Here is a 22,552-nt window from a genome sequence, read left to right as displayed (position 1 = left end):
AGGGTCAGGTGGTCTGGTATTCCCATCTTTTTCAGAATCTTCCAGTATGTTTGTGAGCCACACAGTCAAAGGCTTTCGTGTCAAGGAAGCAGAATTAGATGTTTTTCTGGGATTCTCTTGCTTTTTCTATGATCCAGTGGATGTTGGCAGTTTGATCTCTGGTTCCTCTACCTTTTCTAAATCCACCTTGTACATCTGAAAGTTCTTGGTTCACATACTGTTGAAGCCTAACTTGGAGAATTTTGAGCATTACTTTGCTAGTGTGGAAGACGAGTGCAATTTTGCGGTAATTTAAACATTCTTTGGCATAGCCTTTCTTTGGGATTAGAATGAAAACTGACCTTTTGCAGTCCTGTGGGCACTGTTGAGTTTTCCAAATTTGCTGGCATATTGAGTGCAGCACTTTAACAGTATCATCTTTTAGGATTTGAAATAGCTCAGCTGGAATTCCATCACCTCCACTAGCTTTGTTCAAAGTGATGCTTCCTCAGGCCTATTTGACTTTGCACTCCAGGATATCTTGCTCTTGGTGAGTGATCACACCATCATGGTTATCTGGGTCATTAAGATCTTTTTTGTACCGTTCTTCTGTGTATTCTTGCCACCTCTTCTTCTTTTTTTTTTTCTCCTGTTTCTATTAGGTCCATACTGTTTCTTTTCTTTATTGTGCCCATCTTTGCATGAAATGTTCCCTTGGTATCTCTAATTTTCTTGACGAGATCTCTAGTCTTTCATAACTAGGATCCAACACATCTTTATTAACCAAAATAGGGAGCATTCAAATCAGTACATTTTTGCCAATGAGAAATAAGTTTGTTTATTCCTATAGTGTAAAAATCTGTGCTTCAGGATTAGATGAACTCTTGGAAAGCATTTGCTGCCTTCTGCTGGTTGTGGAAGCATTTTGCCTATAGAAAGTTGTCAAGATACTTGAAAAGGTGGTAGTCAATTGGCACAAGGTCAGGTGAATATGGCAGATGAGGCAAAACCTTGTAGCCCAATTGTTTCAACTTTTGAAGCGTTGATTATGTGATGTGAGGTTAGGCATTGCTGTGGAGAAGTGGGCCTGTTTTGTTGACTAATACTGGCTGCAGGCTTGCAGTTTTTGGTGCATCTCATCAATTTGCTGAGCATACCTTCCATATGTAATGTTTTCACTGGGATTCAGAAAACTGTAGTGGATCATATGAGCATCAGATGACCAGAAAAATATTTTTTTGGCACAAGTTTGTCTTTGGGAAGTGCTTTGGAGCTGCTTCTCGGTCTAACCACTGTGCTGGTTGTCACCAGTTGTATAAAATCCACTTTTGATATTGTTGCATAGAATAAGAAGACAGTTCAAAACTAGTTTTTTGGTTTGTGGTCAGCTTGTGAGGCACCCATTTGTGGAACTTTTTCACCTTTCCAGTTTGCTTCAAATGCAGAATGACCGTAGAATGGTTGACGTCGAGTTCTGCAGCAGCGTGTGGTATAACTGTAAGAGGGTCAGGTTCAGTGATGCTCTCAGTTGGTCATTGTCCATTTCTGATGCCCGGCTGCTGTCTCCTCATCTTCACATCTCTTGTGTCTTTTGTAAAACTTCCGCGGTGTACATTTGTTAGCAGTTCCTGGGCCACATGTATCGTTGTAAGTTGTCTCTGCTGCTTTATGATCCGTTTTGAACTAAAAAAAATATTGCTTGAATTTGCCTTTTGTGTGACATTTCTATGCTGCTGCTGCTAAGTTGCATCAGTCGTGTCCGACTCTGTGCGACCCCAGAGATGGCAGCCCACCAGGCTCCCCTATCCCTGAGATTCTCCTGGCAAGAACACTGGAGTGGGTTGCCATTTCCTTCTCCAGTGCATGAAAGTGAAAAGTGAAAGTGAAGTTGCTCAGTCGTTTCCTACTCTTCGTGACCGCATGGACTGCAGCCCACCAGGCTCTTCCGCCCATGGGATTTTCCAGGCAAGAGTACTGGAGGGGGGTGCCATTGCCTTCTCCAACATTTCTATAGTCTAAAATAAATGTAAGCGGCAAGTAACAAGTCATTAGCAAAAAAACATAAAGCAAGAAATGTACATTAAAATGATGTATAACCACATTTATTTAAGAATGTATTCCAATATCAAATGGCAAAGTTCAACAGTGTAAAACTGCAGTTACTTTTGCACCAACCTAATAGAAAGAACAGCTACTGACTAGAAGAAAAAAAATGTTTCTATAGGAAGGCATCAAATGTTGCAGTGGTCAGAGATGAGCAGATCTGCCTCCTAAATCCTTAGAAGTCACTTCCCATTTGATGTGCTCTGTCAGAAGTGCAGGAAAACACATCAATTAAAATTTAAAGCTTGTTTTTGAAGTACTAAAATTTATATAACTTTTTTTCTACTTTCTGTAGATTATTTCTTTTTTCTAATAAATAGAATAAATGAACTAGTGTGTGTGTGTGTGTGTGTGTGTGTATAAAATGTCAAAAGTATTCATCTGACTGGTGATCTTTGAATGTCTTTTTGCTGAAAAATCCATTGCTGCCTGATCTTCAGCTGCTCTCCTGTGAATGCGAAGATCAGATGCCACTCTGGAGGGAAATGATGTCCTAAGAAGTTGCATGAAGAACTGGTCTTACTCTGGCAAAATGAAAACAGGCCAAGGGTCATCTCAGCTTGATTACCCTACTGCTGTTTTTAACCTCTGAAAATTCCTTGTGGACTTGAACCATGTTTGACCTAGATTCTTCTGAGTGTCAGAGGTTACTGTGACAAATGAGTTCTGGCATTTTTCTGTAGTTCATTTGAATAATCACAATCAGGGATGGGAAGAGTTGGTATACATCAGCAGCAAATACGGAGAGGACACAGTTGAAAGTTGATTTAAACCTGAAGCAAGATCAAGGAAAATTCTCCCCCTCTCTGACTAGTACCGAATCTTACATGCCTGCTTGTTCTTCCACAAGTGACCTTTTAAATGTTGACATACTTCAGGGTTCTGCCTCAGGTCCCCAGTTGCTATATATTTACTCTTTAGGTGATCTCCAGTCTGTGCAAAGACTTCAGATATAATATGTTAACAGTTGGGTGGATTTGAAATATGTGAAAGAAATAAGGCATTCTTAAAACTTCTTAGTGGAAATTTAGTAATAAGTGATGGCTTAGATATTATATGGTGAAGAGAATATCTAGGAAATACCCAAGGGTGGGAGAGAAGGGCTTTTGGAAGGGAAGATCATGGTCAATAACTTTAAAAATCTAATATTAAACAGAAATGAAAGTGCTAGTTCTTCAGATGTAGGGGAAAGTGTTAAAAGAACTGACAGGCTTTCTTTTACGTACTAAGAGTATAAGAGGAAAATCCCACAGCTCTGTCATTAAGAATTATGCATTTTAAGGCCCTTTGGTGAAATAGAGAAATAGGAATACTTCTGAAATCACTACCCACCTTGTGTGTTTACCCAAGTGAATGGTGTGTAAGCAGGGTGACTGTTAATAGACACCTAATAAAAATAGTATGATAAATAATACAGATAAGTGGAGCAGAGGTCACACATGCATGTTCTACTTCGAATTTTTTTTTTGCCTGGATGATTGGTAAAGAGTTGAGTGTAGGACAGAGTCAATGCAAGCTAAAATTCATGGTCTCTTACTTCATGATGGTAGGTGGCCAGGACCTTGATTGTATGCCAGGAAGAAGGAATGGGCAGGTGGAATAGTCTTCTGGAGAGAGCAACACTCATGAAATGGCTGTGATGGTACTACTGTCTTGTATGCTTATTGCAGATGTGATTTTATTTGAGAATAAAGTTAGAGCTAAATTAACCAGGATAGCGATGCTAGAAGAGGATACAGGAAATGATAGGTCTTCAGGAGATAGGGCCAGAAGCGCTTAGTAAAGGGAACGCAAGAGGTCTAGAACTGTAGCGCTGACCTGGAGGCCAGAGGCCTGTCTCACACATGTTAGATCCTAGACATCAACATGTTTGATCTCTTTACATATTGTAAATCTAATCTTAGACAGTGATTGCATGTGGGCAATCTTAAAAGATGGGGAACCTTAATACTGCTCAGTTGAAATTCAACTGCAAAGTAAACTTTTAACTTTCCCTGATTAACACTGTTCCATAGAGCGCACACATTTTCCCTCCCCATTTTATTCTTAGCGTGAGACTTCTTTCATGAGCTCATCCTTACTATGAGTAGTTTTAGAGGAATTAACGCTGTTGTGAAGACCTGGAGTTACACAGACTACTGTTTCTGAACCAAGAAGTCAAAAAAATGAAGTAAATAGAAATTAACAAAAAGTCAAAACTTAGAGCCTTACCATCCTTGACCCTTTAAGTTTATAGGAGAAAAGATGAGTCTATAAATCACAACCTATTTTAGTAGGACCAGAAAGACAGTGTGTTTTACTTGGAAACAGATACTAGCCTTGCTATTAGCATATATGCTTAGTTTTAAAAAGTGAAACTTTTTTGGTCCCTTAACATGTTACTAAAGGCAGTTACTGTAAACAGCGATATCTTTCTTCCCTTAAATAGCAATATAACCAGGAAATCACTGACTTGAAACAGCCAGTTTTGGTCAGTCAGCCTAAGAGAAGGAGAGGCCCTGGCGGCACATTACCAGGCCCAGCCATGCTTATCCCTGAGCTCTGCTACCTCACAGGTATGCTGACTTGTCTTCATCGGATGAAGCCACTGCGTAGCTCCCCTTCAGTTCTAGAAGCCATTAAACATTCCTTTACCGCACCCATCCTCCCCACCACTAGCCCGACCCTTAAAACTGGTTTGTCTCCTGGGAGTTCTTTCACTCATCACCACCCTACATTTCATATAGGTAGACACGATTCTTGTTTCTTTAACTGTATAGTTTTATTCTGTTTAAAGGTTTAACTGATAAAATGCGTAATGATTTTAATGTGATGAAAGACTTGGCTGTTCATACAAGACTAACTCCAGAGCAAAGGCAGCGTGAAGTAGGAAGACTGATTGATTATATTCATAAGTAAGTCATCTATGCTTTACTGGGGTATGTTTTCAGTTCTTTATTTTATGTGGGTTTGGAGGAGTGACTTTCTCAGGGGAATGACAGAAAGTAATTTTGTTTTTTATGTGTATTTTCAGTATTCAGGGTGGGTTCTTCGTGTTTCTAAGTGAGGCTGCTATTTGTCAGGGGATAATTAGCTCCGTTGGTGAAGAATCACCTGCAGTGCAGGAGATCTGGGTTCAGTTCCTGGGTCGGGAAGATCTGCTGGAGAAGGGATAGGCTACCCACTCCAGTATTCTTGGGCTTCCCTTGTGGCTCAGCTGGTCAAGAATCTGCCTGCAATGCGGGAGACCTGGGTTCGATCCCTGGGTTGGGAAGATCCCCTGGAGAAGGCAAAGGCTGTGCCCTCCAGTATTCTGGCCTGGAGAATTCCACGGACTGTACATGGGGTTGTAAAGAGTCAGACGTGACTGAGTGACTTTCACGTTAAGTTAAACCATGGTATTTCTAATTCTGTTAGAAAAAGAGAATAAAATAGAAAGTGAAATTGTTACAGCATTGTGTGTACTTTAAGGAGGAGATAGTTTGGGCATCAGAATTTTAAATGAAAGGATATTGTGAAGGGAAACATAGACATAATAAGAGAAAAACATATCTGTGTTTCCTAGCATTCTCACCAGTATTTCAATCCTGAAAGAAACATTGACATTTGTTATAGGTTGCAGTGGGTCTCTATTTGCTTGTGTATATTAGTTTTTGCTGTTTCCTTACATTTAATGATAAGCAATATGTTAAATTTACAGAGATGATAATGTGCAGAGGGAGCTTCGAGACTGGGGTTTGAGCTTTGACTCCAACTTACTGTCCTTCTCAGGAAGAATTTTGCAAGCAGAAAAGATTCATCAAGGTGGAAAAACAGTAAGGCAGTTCTTAAAAGTTGTCAGTGAAATCAGGTTTGGTTCAGATTCACAATAAAAAAAGCACAAATAACCTGATTGCATGCCAGTGTAGTCCTTTCCTCTTTTCCCTGACCCACAGCCTCTCTTTTGTCCACCGATCTGAATATGGGAGGAGGAAATGTGGGAGCACTCAAGAAAGCAAAGCCTGTTGCTTCTCTTCAAAACCATCTGTGAGACTGAGATGATAGGTGGCTTAATTTTTTAAATAACCTGAATTTTTTAAATTGAGGTATAGTAGAAGTCTCTTAAGTATCTAATTGGGTTGATATTTTGTCTGCCACTGCAGTGAACTTTTACGTGGAAAACTCCCTGTTTATTTAGCTTCATTTTTTCCTGGATCATTTGTTTGTTGCCACTGCTGCTGCTGCTGCTTAAGTTGCTTCAGTCATGTCTGACTTTGTTTGTTAGGGATATATATATTTGCATACATACACACGTATATGGATATATATATATATATGAAATATTCTGATACCTTTTATATCTTATTTCCAGAAAAGGAAAGCAAGTATTCTAAAATATGTTTTTGTGTAATCGAAACACTACAAGTACCAAAATTTAAAAAATCCCTTTATAAAAAGCTGTGCTCTTCTGTTTTTGAAATGTTCTATGGATAACAACCTAATCATGTAGCTTAATATTTTAATTACTATTTCTTTATTATCCCTTGTAGTAAATATATATTCTTGTATAAGAGTTGCTCAGGAGGTGGGTAGGACATTTAAAAAGCAGGCTTTTCCCTCTGTGATATAGGGCACTGTACTTTGAGTTATGTGTTAGCTTTCTGCCTTACTGTCAGATGTTTTCATAGCTTGCCCTCAGTATCTGACACCTCAGTCATAAAGTCACTTAACTTTCAAGGCCTTGTTTTTTTTTATATCTTTATCATAAGGTAAATAGTACCTATCCTTGTAAGATTTTATAAAAGATTTAAAAAAGGGCTATAGCTTAAGATACTGTTATAGGCAGGTGAGCACTGGAGTGGCAGCTGTTAATATGAGTATATTTTAAATAAAATTGCTGTAATCCTTTGAATATATTTTTCTTTTTCCTCACTTAGACCATTTTGTTTATGACTGCAGTTCAAATTAAAAAGTAGTACTTTGAGATTTACACTATGCCATGGTAGAATTATTGAAGAATTTTTGGCTTTATCCCTGAGAACTTGCAATGGAATTTACAATGTCTCTGAACTTTCTTCTAGTTTGATTACAATCCACAATTTGCAGATTGGTCAAAAGAAACAAGAGGTGCACCATTAATTAGTGTTAAGCCACTAGATAACTGGTTGTTGATCTATACTCGAAGAAATTATGAAGCAGCCAATTCGTTGATACAAAATCTATTTAAAGTTACACCAGCCATGGGCATACAAATGAAAAAAGCAATAATGTAAGTTTATCAAGTCATTTCTACTCTGAAAATTGACTCATAGTCATTTGGAAGGTGGGAACTCAAACTGTTAAAACTATTAAAAACATTAAATTATCTTAAAGATCTGATAAAGTTCCTTGTATGGTGGACACAGAAATGTGTTCGAGTCACTAAGAATGAGTGGGACAAAAAAAGGACTATTTCTCAGACAATTGCCATTGAGTGTGTTAGAATTCCTTTTGACTACATGGCTGCTCCTGATATTCTATTTACTAGTTCACCCAGAAGTGTTGCTTGTGTTACAATCTGTGGGAACCTTTTAACACATAGTACATTTTTTTGGTTAACTTTTTCTGAATGTTGAATTACATATTTCCATTCTAGGATTGAAGTGGATGATAGAACTGAAGCCTATTTAAGAGTCTTACAGCAAAAAGTTACGTCAGATACCCAGATAGTAAGTAGCTAGTTGATATGTAGGCAGTTGACTTGGAATCAGTTGTTTTAAATGGAACATTGGTAAACCTTCAAACTTGAGTTCAGTGTTAAAAGTGTTATAATTAGGTTCCCAAACCAGTCACAAAATACATATTTTAACTTCCTAAGATAGCTCAGTTAATGCTGGCTTTAGTTGGGTGCCTAGGAGCTTGTGTGCTGCAGATGGTAAGGAAGGGATGGAAGAAAACAAGGCCATCTTAAATTTACCCAGACTCAAATGCTCTAATTCTAGAAAATTTCAGAGAGGGAGTAGGGAGGAGAAAAGGTGCAAGGGTAGAAATCAGTACTTGTCCAGCACATGTGGTATAATTAGTATATTTGTAGTTACACTTAGTATAATTAATAAGATGGTGAAGACAAATTTAATGAAGCACAATACACCTGTATTGCTTTAAACCTAAGAAATGAGTTGATTTCTTCTAATGGACTCCTTTTAGTCCTTTGTCTCATACTTAAATGCCACAGGCAGAGTACTATTAAGTTGTCTTGAATAATAGAGACACCAAGGGTAGGAAATTTATTTTATTGGGGACTATGGCAAGAAAAATAGAAATCTGGGACTATAAATTGGGGAATACAGCAGTAAGTTAGAGTTGGATTCAGCTCCAGAACTTGAATCCTCAGAATTTGGGCAGATATAGGTGGCTTAGTTGCTTGGTTAATTTTCCAGCCTTTTTATGATGTAATTGACATTTAACATTGTGTGAGTTTAAAATGCACAGTGTGATGATTTGATACATTGTGAAACGATGACCACAGCACGTTAGTTAATACCTCCATCATCTCACGTAATTGCAATTCTTCTTTGTATATGTGGTAATAACCTTTAAGATCCACTCTGTTAGCAGCTTTCAAGTATATAATGTATGTATAACTGTGATCACCATGCTATACACTAGATTCTCAAAACTTTTAACTGGAAATGTTTATCCTTTGACTAACCCCCATTTGGGACAGGCGTCTGTTTAGATCAGTCATTTCAGTTTCCCCAGAATTGCCCATGAACTTCTAGGAAACTTCATAGTTTGATAATACTCCCAAGCCAGAGCTTTGAGAGTTTAAAAGCCGTGATTCTAGGTAGGGCATGAGTAAATGAAAATTGTAAGCATTTTAGAAAAGCTTTTATTTGTCCACCTGTAAGTTATCACTAACTTATTTTGCCCTATTCCCTACTTGTAAATTTTTCCAAGCTGGTAACAGACCATGTTTAACTAACTTCTCAAGTTTTAATGATACTCGGTTTTAAATTGTTTGCCTAACTTGATTTCGTGCTTAGTATATATTACTTAGTTGAATGTAATGAGCATTATGGGCGTCCCTGATGGCTCAGCGGTAAAGAACCTGCCTGCGGTGCAAGAGACATAAGAGGCACAGGGAGATTCCCTGGAGGAGGAAATGGCAACCCACTCCAGTATATTCTTGCCTGAAAAATTCCATGAACAGAGGATCCTGGTGGGCTACAGTCCAAAGGGCTGCAAAGAGTTGGACATGACTGAGCACCCAGTTACTCTCAGCGAGCATTATGTAAATGGTAATGTCATACTTACTAGCTCCGTGGCAGAGATGGATGGTAAAGTATTAATATCAGTAAGTGATTATGTGTTTATGAATCACAGGTGGGTTTAGTTTCCTCTCCTTCTCTGAATTTCATTATCAGTTTCCTAGTTCTTTGTAATGAGGACATTTTATTTGTTTTTAGGTTGTTTGTCTGTTATCAAGTAATCGGAAAGACAAATATGACGCCATTAAAAAGTACCTGTGCACTGACTGCCCTACTCCGAGTCAGTGTGTGGTGGCCCGGACCTTGGGCAAGCAGCAGACCGTCATGGCCATTGCCACGAAGATTGCGCTGCAGATGAACTGCAAGATGGGAGGGGAGCTCTGGAGGGTTGATATGCCTGTGAGTCGGACTCAATTGCTAGACATGAGTTTTGTTATTTTAAAAGATGTATTTTTACTGTATTGGCATTCCATTGTATCTAAAATTACTATGTTCTTGTTAAAGCTGAAGCTAGCGATGATAGTTGGCATTGATTGTTACCATGATACCACAGCTGGACGGAGGTCAATTGCAGGATTTGTGGCAAGCATCAATGAAGGGATGACTCGGTAAGTGGGCTTTGATAGCTGTAGATTAAGTGCTGAACATAGGCAAACAGGACATGAGTGCAGGGGCCAGTGTCTGGGGAGTACCAGAACTGTGTTAATTTTTTAACTTGGTTTCTTTTACATTCAGTTCAGTTCAGTTGCTCAGTCGTGTCCAAGTCTCTGCGACCCCATGAATCGCAGGACACCAGGCCTCCCTGTCCATCACCAACTCCCAGATTTCACTCAGACTCACGTCCATCGAGTCGATGATGCCATCCAGCCATCCCATCCTCTGTCATCCCCTTTTCCTCCTGCTCCCAATCTGTCCCAGCATCAGAGTCTTTTCCAATGAGTCAATTCTTTGCATGGGATGGCCAAAGTACTAGAGTTTCAGCTTTAGCATTATTCCTTCCAAAGAAATGCCAGGGCTGATCTCCTTCAGAATGGACTGGTTGGATCTCCTTGCAGTCCAAGGGACTCTCAAGAGTCTTCTCCAACACCACAGTTCAAAAGCATCAATTCTTCAGTGTCAGCTTTCTTCACAGTCCAACTCTCACATCCATACATGACTACTGGAAAAACCATAGCCTTGACGAGATGGACCTTTGTTGGCAAAGTAATGTCTCTGCTTTTGAATATGCTATCTAGGTTGGTCATAACTTTCCTTCCAAGGAATAAGCGTCTTTTTAATTTCATGGCTGCAGTCACCATCTGCAGGGATTTTGGAGCCCCCAAAATAAAGTCAGCCACTGTTTTCCACTGTTTCCCCATGTATTTGCCATGAAGTGATGGGACCGGATGCCATGATCTTTGTTTTCTGAATGTTGAGCTTTAAGCCAACTTTTTCACTCTCCTCTTTCACTTTCATCAAGAGGCTTTTAGTTCCTCTTCACTTTCTGCCATAAGGGCGGTATCATCTGCATATCTGAGGTTATTGATATTTCTCCCGGCAATCTTGATTCCAGCTTGTGCTTCTTCCAGCCCAGCATTTATTGGATCTTTTACATTAGATCCAATAAAATAGTTAGGAAAGAAACCAGTTATTAGCTACTCTAACCATTTTTAATGTCCTTCACTGGCCCTTAATCTGTAGTGATCAGACTACATTCTAGGTTATTTTATTATTTGTATTTGGTGAGAGGATGCATCTCTTTAAATGTGACAATCTCTAAAAGCTTCTTTAATAAATTTATTATTTTGAATGTAATTTCAAGTTTCCATGTTAACTTTATTTTGGAAAACCCACTCAAAGTTTACCCAGTCACTTGTATATCAACATAGTGAAATTATTTTTCAGTGCTTTTCTTAAAACTAATAGAATTGCCAAGAAGAATGAAAATTGAAGCACTGATGTGTTGGCATTACTGGTACTTGGGCGTATTTCAAGGTATTTTATCTTTTAGAAGACTGTCTTTTACCAGGAGTATAGTATTAGTATGCGTCTGTGTATATTGAGGTGTAAACCTAGGAGGCATATCTGGCTATTACAACTTACATTTATTTCCTCCTCGGTGATGGAATTATGGATTGATTTTTAATGGAAAAAAAAAAGCTTTGTCTATGAGCGATTTCCTGTATCTTGTTACCTCCGTTTAAGATTTCATCAAGGAAGTTAAAGATAATAAATTGCATAGATATAGAAAAATTCAAAAGTGAAAAAGTTCTGTGTGGCTGTATTCTCACCTCAGCCATGTTTTCTCTGAATAGCTGGTTCTCTCGCTGTGTGTTTCAAGACAGAGGACAAGAGCTAGTAGACGGGCTGAAGGTGTGCTTGCAAGGTAAGCCACCTGTTGTGTGTCAGTCTGCCCTCCAAACTCCAGTCTTCCAGAAGCTATCTTAAAGCTGTGATTCTGGGAAAACAAAAACAAAAACAAAAACCTGTGCCTGGAGTTTGGTAGAAGCACATTTTTTTTGTTCTGTGTTAATGTATAATGTATTTAAAACTTTTCTGGCTTTCTTTCAGCTGCTCTAAGGGCTTGGAATAGCTGCAATGAATACATGCCTAGTCGAATTATTGTGTATCGGGATGGCGTAGGAGACGGTCAGCTTAAAACATTGGTGAACTATGAAGTACCACAGTTTTTGGATTGCCTGAAATCTGTTGGTAGAGGTTACAAGTAAGCATATGACATGTAAAGTGTTTTCCTTTTTATAAAACTGCATTTTGTATCTTTGAAAATAACATCACAAGGTGGAAAGGTAAGTGAGAAACTAACTTTATAGGCGCAATGGGACTTGAGGTAATGGAAGGGTTGGGGGGTGGGTGTCTCATGGAGACTGTTTTGTAGAGGAGAGGCTAGAAACGGAGAGTGGAAGTTCCTTCAACGAATGACACATGGAAACACCGTCACTGACCAGCCGCTGCCACTTTTCTCTCCTGCAGCCTTGAAGTATGAGGGTCTGATTATCCCAGTGCAGCCGTAGGCATCCACGGCATTGGTTGAAATAAACCTTCCAGATAGTCTTAACGTACTCTTTCTCTACCTCCTTGTACAACAAATACTTGTTTAATTTCTTTGAACTCAGCTGGACTGCTTTTTGATGGTTAGATGATTGGCATGTGTTTGGTGTCCTAGGAGGAGACCGTTAACCTCTGTCCTTTGAGGCAGTCTTCGCAGCCAAGGGGAGCTGTACTCATAACTGAATGCTACTCGGGCTCTCCCTTGAGACCTGCATTGGTTTTTGCTTTGCTCTCCTACCAAGGTCCTTTGTTGGTTCTCTCTGGCAGTAAATTGCATGCCATCTCAAGATAGCTGTTCTAATAAGTTACATTGTTTAACTTTTCGCTGTTTTCTTTCTCATATTGTAAGCAAGTTGAGATCAGGGACTGTTGAACGAAGGGCTCAGTGCATAGTATATTTTGTGGAGCTGATTTTTAAAGATGCTTAGAATATCCAGGAGGTATGTTTGTATGTGCTTGCATATGCATATTGTTCAGTTTCTAGATCATGTTTGATGCTTTGTGACCCTATGGACTGCAGCACACCAGCCTTCCCTGTCTTTGACTATATCCTAGAGTTTACTCAAACTCATGTCAATTGAGTTGATGATGCCATCCAACCATCTCATTCTCTGTCACCCCCTTCTCTTCTTGTCCTCAGTCTTTCCCAGCATCAGGGTCGTTTCCAATACGTTGGCTCTTCGAATCAAGTGGCTGGAGTATTGGAGCTTCAACTTCAGCACCAGTCCTTCCAGTGAATATTCAGGGTTGATTTCCTTGGATTGATTGACTTGATCTCCTTGCTGTGTCCATGGGACTCTCAAGAATCTTCTCCAGCACCACTGTTTGAAAGCATCAATTCTTTGGCACTCAGCCTTTTTTTAAAAAAAAATATAAATTTATTTATTTTAATTGGAGGCTAATTACTTTACAGTATTGTATTGGTTTTGCCATACATCAACATGAATCCGCCACAGGTATACACGTGTTCCCCATCCTGAACTCCCCTCCCTTCTCCCTCCCCAACTCTCACATCCATACATGACTACTGGAAAAACCATAGCTTTGAATATATGGACCTTTGTCAGCAAAGTAATGTCTCTGCTTTTTAATATGCTTTCTAGGTTTGTCATAGCTTTGCTTCCAAGGAGCAAGCAACTTAGTTTTGTGACTGCAGTCACCATCCACAGTGATTTTGGAGCCCAAGAAAATAAAATCTGACACTATTTCCACATCTTTTTGCCGTGAAGTGATGGGAGTGGATTCTATGATCTTTATTTTTTGAATGTTGATTTTTAAGTCAGATTTTTCACTCTCCTCTTTCACCTTCATCTAAAGACTCTTCAGTTCCTCTTCACTTTCTACCATTAAAGTGGTATCATCTACATATCTGAGGTTGTTTGTATTTCTCCCGGCAATCTAAATTCCAGCTTGGGAGTCATCCAGCCCAGTATTTCTCATGATGTAAACTGCATATAAGTTAAATAAGCAGGGTGAACAATATACAGCCTTGATGTACTCTTTCCCAGTTTGGGACCAGTCTGTTTTTCCATGTCCAGTTCTAACTGTTGCTTCCTGACCTGCATACAGGTTTCTCAGGAGGTAGGTAAGGTAGTCTGATATTCCCATATCTTTAAGATCGGTCCACAGTTTGTTTTGATCCACACAGAGGTTTTTGCGCAGTCAATGAAGCAGAAGTAGATTTTTTTTTAAAATTCCCTTGCTTTTTCTTTAAGCCAGAGGATCTCTGGATCCAGTTTGATCTCTGGTTCCTCTACCTTTTCTAAATCCAGCTTGTACATCTGGAAGTTCTCAGTTCATGTACTGTTGAAGCCTAGCTTGAAGGATTTTGAGCATAATCTTGCTAGCATGTGAAATGAATGCAGTTGTATGATAATTTGAGTATTCCTTGTCATTGCCTTTCTTTGGGATTGGAATGAAAACTGACCTTTTCCAGTCCCGTGGTCACTGCTGAGTTTTTCAAATTTGCTGGCATATTGAGTGAAGCACTTTCACAGCATCATCTTGTAGGACTGAAATAGCTCTGGAATTCCATCACCTCCATGAGCTTTGTTCACAGTAATGTTTCCTAAGGCCCAGTTTACTTCACACTCCAAGATGTCTGGCTTTAGGTGAGTGACTACACCATCATGGTTATCTGGGTCATTAAGAGCTTTTTGTACAGCTCTTTTGTGTATTCTTGTCATCTCTTCTTAATATCTGCTTCTGCTTCATGCAGAAGACTGATTATTTTTGCCAAACCTTTTCAGCAGCATTTGTTATCATTATAGAAAATGAGGGTCTTGAAAGTCGTTTGACAGTATCTGGGCTCCATGTGATTTATGCGGCCCATGGGATGAGCATTAATGACTTATTTCTAGCTAAACTGAAGGGGGCTTCCAAGTCTTTTTTGGCCGATTTCTGAAAGAACCCCTCTGAGTGTTAAACGTTTCTTAAAATGTGATCCTTATGCCAGTAAGTTCTCAGAGCAAGTCAGGGATGTTTTTATCTCTTTTGAAGTAATTGAGTTTCAGATTAAAATGCCAATAGCATTTAAAAATATTTTTTAAATGAAAGTTAATGTTCTTTCCTATCCTCTTAAAATTCTTAATGCTTATATTTTTCATTGGTATTTTGTTCTACTTTGTAAAGTTTTGTAAGTTTTAATTTGTTTTCTCCCTTAGAAAAAGAAAAGTTGCAGGGAGGGAGGATTTAAATTGATTGCCTGTGCTGGTGCATAACAGGCCACTGCGTGCAGTAGATTTCACATTGTCAATTGTGCTGTTCTTTGGGGGCTGCGGAAATTAGTGAGCAAGACAACATGTCTTAGAATTGGTTAGGTTGATCCCAGCTTCGCCTTCATCTGTGAAACGGGATGCACCTCACGAAGGCTGCTGAAAGAAGTGCCAGAATGTTCAGTGTACTTCATAAAATACCCAGTAGGCTCTCAATATATAGTAGGTACTTCATCTAAAAAAAGTTTTGAGTTGCATATAAAGTAAAATAATATCCAAGAATTACCCCTTACTTTTAAGACACAGAGTTTGGATTTTAACATTTGCTGTTATCTTATTTGTTTGTTATCAGTATTTGTTTTTGAATTGAAATGTTGATAATTAGCGTTTTATAAAGATGTGTCAAGGATTAGCTGATTTAGGATGTTTGGTTAAGAACAAATCAAAAAGTCACTTCAACATGCTTGTGACTTTCTTTCTATCAGCACATTTGCAAAGTCATTTCTTGAGATGTCCCAGGACTAAAATCTACTTTGTCTTTGGGTTCCTGAGACGATGGCTTTGTAATATGCAGATCTCTTGTTGCTGGGCAGCAGTGGCTCTACTGTGGAAACAGTGATATTTCTAAAAATGTCCTCTGTTTACTGAAGTAAAATCATCTTCCTACCCCTTGTATATTTGCTTACTGCTACCACGAAGCAGCACAAGTTAGGTTTAGCAATGAGTGGAAGTTCCCAATTTGGAATCTTCTGGACCATCAGTCTAGACAGTATACTGTGAACTACCTACCTGAGTCAAACATTACCAGGCAGGTCCATACGGCGTGTGAGGTTCTCTGCTTTCCAGTTTTTAGAATAAAGTATATTTGTGCTCTTAAGGAACTAATTTTGTAGCTAGAAAAAGAGCAGAGGAAAGTGAAGGTATTGAAAATCATAATTTTTTATCAAATGCTTATTATACGATAGCACTAAGTGCTTAATATGTTATAATGCATTTATTCCCAAGTGCACATGTGTATACAGTGTGATTGTATCAGGCAATGAATTTGAAATGAACCTTAAAGGGTTGGTTGGAAAGGGTATTCAAGCCCCGTATGACCTGCCAGTTAAAGGGCTGTCCTCAGGAGAGCCAAGAAGCTTGTTAGAGGCAGTGAATCTAATGTGACACAGAGCTGAAAGCTCACTAGGGGAGAGGAGTGGTACTGACACAGGAAAGAAGCCACCTGAATGGGGTTCGGAAGGGACAGGGTGACAGAGAATGTTCTTGTATCGCTAAGGATCAACTGAGGAGTGATTGAGTGTGAGAGACAGCCACAGAGATCCTCTGATACACTGTCAACTAGTCATTTTGAAAAGCAGATTAGATTTTGAGACTACTCATATTAGCTTACTTGTCAAAGATTTTACTTTCCACGGGCTTCCCAGGCGGTGCTTGCTAGTGGTAGAGAATCTGCCTGCCACTGCAGGAGAAGCAAGAGACGTGGGTTTGATCCCTGGGTGGGGAAGGTCCCCTGAAGTAGGAAATGGCGCCCTATTGCAGCATTCTTGCCTGGAGAATCCCATGGACAGAGGAGCCTGTCAGGCTACAGTCCATGGGGCCTCAGAGTCAGACACGACTGGGCACACTTACTTTCCATGTAGTAGGAAATGTCCACTGAAAAGGGTCTCAGACTGTGAACTTTAAAGCCATGCTGGGTTTAACATTCTAGTGTGCTAGGTGTGTTATATGCTCTGTTTACTAATTAAAAAACTACATAACCTTGCCATTTTATTTTCTACTCACAGTTTATTCCTGGTCCTAACTCCAGGTCCTTACAAGTTGTGGAATCTTCCTTCACAACTTGGATAAATAATATGCCCAAGAGGGAGGTGCATTTCTTTTTTAATGGAGTGTATGAATGTATGAATGATTCAGTGCCCTGAAAGTATGACTGACTAAATGCAGCTACGTTCATCACCATCTTAAGCCCAAGACTAACGGTCATTGTGGTGAAGAAACGTGTCAACGCCAGATTTTTTGCTCAGTCTGGAGGAAGACTTCAGAATCCACTCCCTGGAACAGTTATTGATGTAGAGGTTACAAGACCAGAATGGTAAGTTCCGTATTAGATGAAGATTGGTTTCTGCTTTGTCTTTTAGCATAACCTCTATGCTTTATTACCTTTTACCATATTTACTTTTTAGTTCTTATACTTTATTTCTTATAAATACTAATACTTGTCATTAGTTTGCCCTAATAATGCCTATGATGTATGAACTTCGTGTCTGACATGGTGAGCAGAGGTTTCTGTGCAGTTTCTCTCTGAGGGAAGAGGGTTATCATTTATGACCTTAGTTATACGTACAGAGTTTAAGAACTGCTGCTATAGATTGCTGTGGCTTTTTTTTTTTTTTAACATATGTAACCTCATTCATAGATTATTGTTTTCCAATCAAAATTTTTAGATCCATAATGTACTTGGTTATCCACAGGTTAGAAAATTCCATCTAAAGATACAGTTGCAGATGAGAAAAGTGACTTCTGAGTAAACACTAGGGACTCCTAGGTGGCACAGTGGTAAAAATCCACCTGCCAATGCAGGATACGCAAGAGAAGGTGGGTTCGCTCTCTGGGTCAGGGAGATCCCCTGGAGCAGAAAATAGCAACCCACTCCAGTATTCTTGGCTGGAAAAGTGCATGGTTAGAGGAGCCTGGCAGGCCATAGTCCATGGGGTCACAAAGAGTCAAACATGACTCAGCGACTAAGCATGCATGAGTAAACACTATGTACCTGTGAGCTGCACTCTGCCATGAGAAAGCCACCCAGAACATTCAGGGGCAAATGCTCATGCTCTCAGCACACAGCAGTTCAACTGCAAAGTCATGAAACGGGTCCTCAAGTTTCATTTTGTGGGGGATGGTGTTCAGTGCACTAAGTCACCTTCCTGATGGCAAGTGATTGGTCAGTCCACAGTAACACCCTCCTCACGAGATTGAATAGGACAGTTTCTGTTTTTATACATAAATTTGTGGAGCCTTTAAAAAAGGGCAGCTTTAATCAAGGTAAAGTGTCAGCCTAAGGGGCAAAGTTTAAATGTGTAGCATGTCTCCTGCAGGTAAATGAGGCATTACTATACTTAAATTTATGTAGACAAATGATAATGCAGATTTTAGATCTAGTTAGTCCTGTTAGCTGACAGCATATAGAAATATTTATTTCAAGATTCTTTGTCTTAGATTATGTCTGTTTCTCAGGCAGGCAGTAGTTGTCTAAGGATTCTAACCTGTTGGGGAAAATCACTGAGGGAGGACAAAATGGCTAAGAGAATTGACAGTTTCATTTCCTGTAGGACTCTCTCTAATCATTCAGAATGACCTCACGGTGCTTTCTAACATTACTGCTACTCTGACAACCAAAGCTTAGGCATAACATTGACCTGAAGACAACTTTTTAAAACAATTAGAGTAAAATCCAAGTTGGATTTTAAAGTATCAAAAAACTTGATTACTTTTTACTCAATGTTCTTTAACACTTAATAGCTACTAGTCTACTGAAATACTTGGAGAAGTCTACTTTGAATGATAAGGTGCTTAAGTTGGGAACTAAGGTTTTGATTCTAGTTCTGTTACGATTTCACTGTTCTTTTGGGCACATCATTTAGTGTTTCTGAAAGCCTCATTTTTCCAGATGACTATAATCTGTTGTAGATCAATTCTGATTTTATAATTTATCTCATTTTAAGGGACATAATCAATTTCTTAATATGTTTATCAGGCTGGATTACAGCATCTCTGAATTGATATTTAATTGGTACCTCAAAAAAAAAAACAAAAAAACCAAAACTGACATCTATTCCTTTATGTTTGCACGACTTGGTTCTTGATTCTAGAGCCTGTTCCCGCTCAGCTGTCTCCCTCGGATGTGGAGTGGAAACAGTGGCCTGTTGTACAGCGTGCACGGTCATAATTAGCAGCCGGGTCCAACATTCGTTAATGCCGTTAGGCGTCAATGATAGGTATTTAAAATATAAAAAAAAGTAGTATCTTAAACCTCTTTCACACATAAGCATTCCCAAACGGTTCATGAATAGCAAGTTCTGAATTCAAGGAAGCACATGTTTGGAAAAGATTAGGTTACATTAGTATCCAGGATCTTTCTACTGTAGGAAACTTGAATCATCTTAACTTTAGCTTTGAAAAAGATAAGCCTCATACCCATGTGGTTTTTTCCTTATGTAATTCCAGGTATGATTTTTTTATCGTGAGCCAGGCAGTGAGAAGTGGTAGTGTTTCTCCCACACATTATAATGTCATCTATGATAGCAGTGGCCTGAAGCCAGACCACATACAGAGGTTAACTTACAAGCTATGTCACGTCTATTACAACTGGCCAGTAAGTATTTTTTTATTAATTGATATTTATCCACATCAGTGAGATTCACTTTTCAAAATGGAATTGCTGTGTTTTCAAAGGCTTTTACTGTTAATACTGAGATTTGTAATTTAGAGAAGTTACCTTTAAAGTAATAGAACCTTTTTTTTTTCTTCCACTAAAGGGTGTCATTCGTGTTCCTGCTCCCTGCCAGTATGCCCACAAACTGGCTTTCCTTGTTGGCCAGAGTATTCATAGAGAACCAAATCTGTCACTGTCAAATCGTCTTTACTACCTCTAACCTACAGAAGACGGCAAGATGTGGCTGCGTTTTTCTTTTTGAAATTATATCTTCGGGATTTTTTTTTTAAGCTCTTACTTTTTTAACTGTTATCTTTCTAGATGAAACTTGGGAAGGAAAACTAGGACATCTAGAGTCACTTCTAACTTGGCTATTAATTGACTTATTTTATAGGTTAAAAATTAGGATTTACTCTTTTATCTTGTTCTCATAAATGTGAGGATTCTTTGTTTTGAAAAAGTGTGGAGAAGATGCTTTGTACTATAAGCAGAATCTCTTAAACTATTTGAAAAGTAGGGATTTACTTGATGAAAATGTTCTCAGGAGTGAGCAAGTCCTACTTGTAAAAGCTACAGTGGCCTTGTTTTTGAAATACTTAGTTTGAATTTAAAGGAGAGAAAAGGAATAAAGTGGAGGGCTCACTACAATCATAAGGTAGGATTTTACTTGAGTGTCTGATGATCTCATTTTACAGGAAAAGCTGCCATTAAATAACCTATACAAGGTATAGGAAAAGTGTGAGAGTATGGAGAAGTATGCTTATTTTTTATTTCATTTTGGGGGCTAGGTATTATGGGGGTTAAAAAAGATAGTTGAAAATTTTAAATTTCTGTCCAAAGAAACATTTTAATACTGTTTAATAAAAGAGACCAGTAGTCTATATTAACATTACTATTTTTTTTTTTTTTGCAACTGGGACATAATTCCATTTGTTATAAAATAAAATTATAATGACTGTCATCTTATTTGAATAATAGTGGAGTTTTTATTTTTACTGAAAGCATATGCATTTTCTTTCCATGTATTATATTTTTTAAACTGATGAAGAGTACACTCAAAGAGTATGATTCCATTTATTAAAGCTCAGTTAGTGTCACTTAATGAATCTGAAACTGAAAACTCGAGTAAAACTCTGTCAGGAAATGCTGCAACCTCAAACTTAACAGTGTAAGACCAGAAATCCATAACTTGAAAGAAAATGCAGACTAAGAAGTCTGTGTATTGTGAAGTTGATAATTGTAATTATTCACATCTATATATGTATAGGAATTTTCAAGGAATTTTGCAAAGAGCAGGCTTGAAGTGAATGAGTAATTATATGCCACGAGGACACCTTTAAACGTTGGTTACAAGTGTAATGAATGTAAATGTTAGTGGCCATACACAGGCCATAGGAACCATGATTTAAACTAATGCCGTTCAGTAAAGTTGCTTGTCTTAGCATTTTTGTACTTGTTTTCAAATAATTACATTTTGGATTTAGCCTTACATATTGTGAATGAAAACCATTTTATTTTCCTTTTAGTTCTTTGACCTAATAACTGTTGTTAACATTGTTCTTGGCTATTAGCAAAGGTTCCTTAACCTATTTGGTTTCTAAACGTTAGAAGAAACACAGGAGATTGTGAAGTTGCAGAAGAATGCTAAAGACAATAAAATCAGTGAAAGTTGCTAAACAGTGTCACAGTATTAAGGAGTATAAGTCAGTCTAGTTATACAACTGTAAAAGACTTAATTTGAGGCATTTTTTTACGTATGGATTTTTATGACTAATCAGTAACTTAAGTCATTAAAGTCTCATACTTGGCAGGTTTTAAACTGTCCTTTAAAGTTAAAAAGCTTTGTAATATCTTTAAAAACCATGAAAAATCAGTAAATGTGTTGATTCCAGAAAAGTTGCAGTATTCAGAAGACCTTCACTTTCTCATAAAGACTGTTTTTTGCAAGAGACCAAAAAAGTCTCAGTTTAAGCCAAAAAGAGTATTGATTGGCTTTCCTAGTCATCCTACACAGTGGTTCCCAGATGGAATGTTAAACATGACCTCATTGCCTTTGTAATAACACAGGCTACTGGGCTCCAGACCAGACCTAGGAGTCAGAACTCGTAGCGGGGAGACTGGGTGAATTTTTAAATGCATCTCAGATTGTTTGGGGATTTTGGCAAACACCAGTCGAGAAGGTATGTGTAGAACCTAGTTGGTGAAATGATATTAGGGATCTGTCTCTTGCTCTGCTTTTTCTGGATTCTAATCAGATGGGGTTACAGAGATGGTTACAAAGTCTAGATCTATGTCTCAGCCTCACTGCAATGAAAGGAACATCTCTTCCACAATAGTTGTAGCAAAACTCTGGCTGTTTACACATCCTTGAGTCCCTTGAACACACTACCCTGGTAGACTTGGAGTTGTTACGTAAGATGAGGTTCATACAGAAATGAGTAGAGGAATGGTTCCTCAGAGGAAAATTCGGGTGCTATAGTGAGGAGACTGAATGGACAAATGAACATAGTGGATGCTACCGGGTGTCTACTCTGCTTTTTCAGCTGCAGGTTGGCTTGTGATGGAAATATCAGTTGCTCTGGTCCCTTGAAGGACAAGTACAGCCAAGCACCTGTAAGGGAATTGACTGCAGCACTTCCAAAGGATAAAACCCCAAACTCTGAAATCCAGGTTTTTGCCTTAAAAGAGAAACATGCACACCTGAGTTCTACTAAAAGCTTTAGCATTAAAGACACTTTCAGTTCAGTTCAGTCGCTCAGTCGTGGCTGACTCTTTGCGACCCCATGAATTGCAGCACGCCAGGCCTCCCTGTCCATCACCAACTCCCGGAGTTCACTCAGACTCACATCCATCGAGTCAGTGATGCCATCCAGCCATCTCATCCTCTGTCGTCCCCTTCTCCTCCTGCCCCCAATCCCTCCCAGCATCAGAGTCTTTTCCAATGAGTCAACTCTTCTCATGAGGTGGCCAAAGTACTGGAGTTTCAGCCTCAGCATCATTCCTTCCAAAGAAATCCCAGGGTTGACCTCCTTCAGAATAGACTGGTTGGATCTCCTTGCAGTCCAAGG

At 38.8% G+C, this 22,552-nt stretch overlaps 1 protein-coding gene across 4 annotated transcripts in view; it reads left to right on the top strand.

The window, feature by feature from the left end:
- The window catches only part of PIWIL1 (piwi like RNA-mediated gene silencing 1), a 38,343-nt gene extending 17,893 nt beyond the window's left edge, over positions 1 to 20,450 (top strand). For 2 of the 4 annotated variants that reach the window (XM_060400745.1, XM_027980234.3), the window contains 12 exons: positions 4,511 to 4,637; positions 4,859 to 4,976; positions 5,762 to 5,876; positions 7,122 to 7,309; positions 7,676 to 7,748; positions 9,489 to 9,689; positions 9,795 to 9,898; positions 11,585 to 11,655; positions 11,841 to 11,994; positions 17,019 to 17,144; positions 19,277 to 19,424; positions 19,588 to 20,450. In XM_060400745.1, the coding sequence (XP_060256728.1) occupies positions 4,511 to 4,637; positions 4,859 to 4,976; positions 5,762 to 5,876; positions 7,122 to 7,309; positions 7,676 to 7,748; positions 9,489 to 9,689; positions 9,795 to 9,898; positions 11,585 to 11,655; positions 11,841 to 11,994; positions 17,019 to 17,144; positions 19,277 to 19,424; positions 19,588 to 19,704 (1,542 nt within the window). In that variant the 3' untranslated portion in view covers positions 19,705 to 20,450. Of the gene's footprint in view, positions 1 to 4,510; positions 4,638 to 4,858; positions 4,977 to 5,761; positions 5,877 to 7,121; positions 7,310 to 7,675; positions 7,749 to 9,488; positions 9,690 to 9,794; positions 9,899 to 11,584; positions 11,656 to 11,840; positions 11,995 to 12,978; positions 13,552 to 17,018; positions 17,145 to 19,276; positions 19,425 to 19,587 lie in introns of those variants that run through there. The other 2 variants (XM_042234504.2, XM_060400746.1) reach the window with 2 other exon arrangements.
- The last annotated feature ends 2,102 nt before the right edge of the window (positions 20,451 to 22,552 follow it).

The sequence above is a fragment of the Ovis aries genome, chromosome 17 (assembly GCF_016772045.2).
Source record: "Ovis aries strain OAR_USU_Benz2616 breed Rambouillet chromosome 17, ARS-UI_Ramb_v3.0, whole genome shotgun sequence".
Lineage (NCBI taxonomy): Eukaryota > Metazoa > Chordata > Mammalia > Artiodactyla > Bovidae > Ovis > Ovis aries.
The sequence above is the reverse complement of the archived record's forward strand: the minus strand, read 5'-3'. Positions and strand labels throughout refer to the sequence as shown.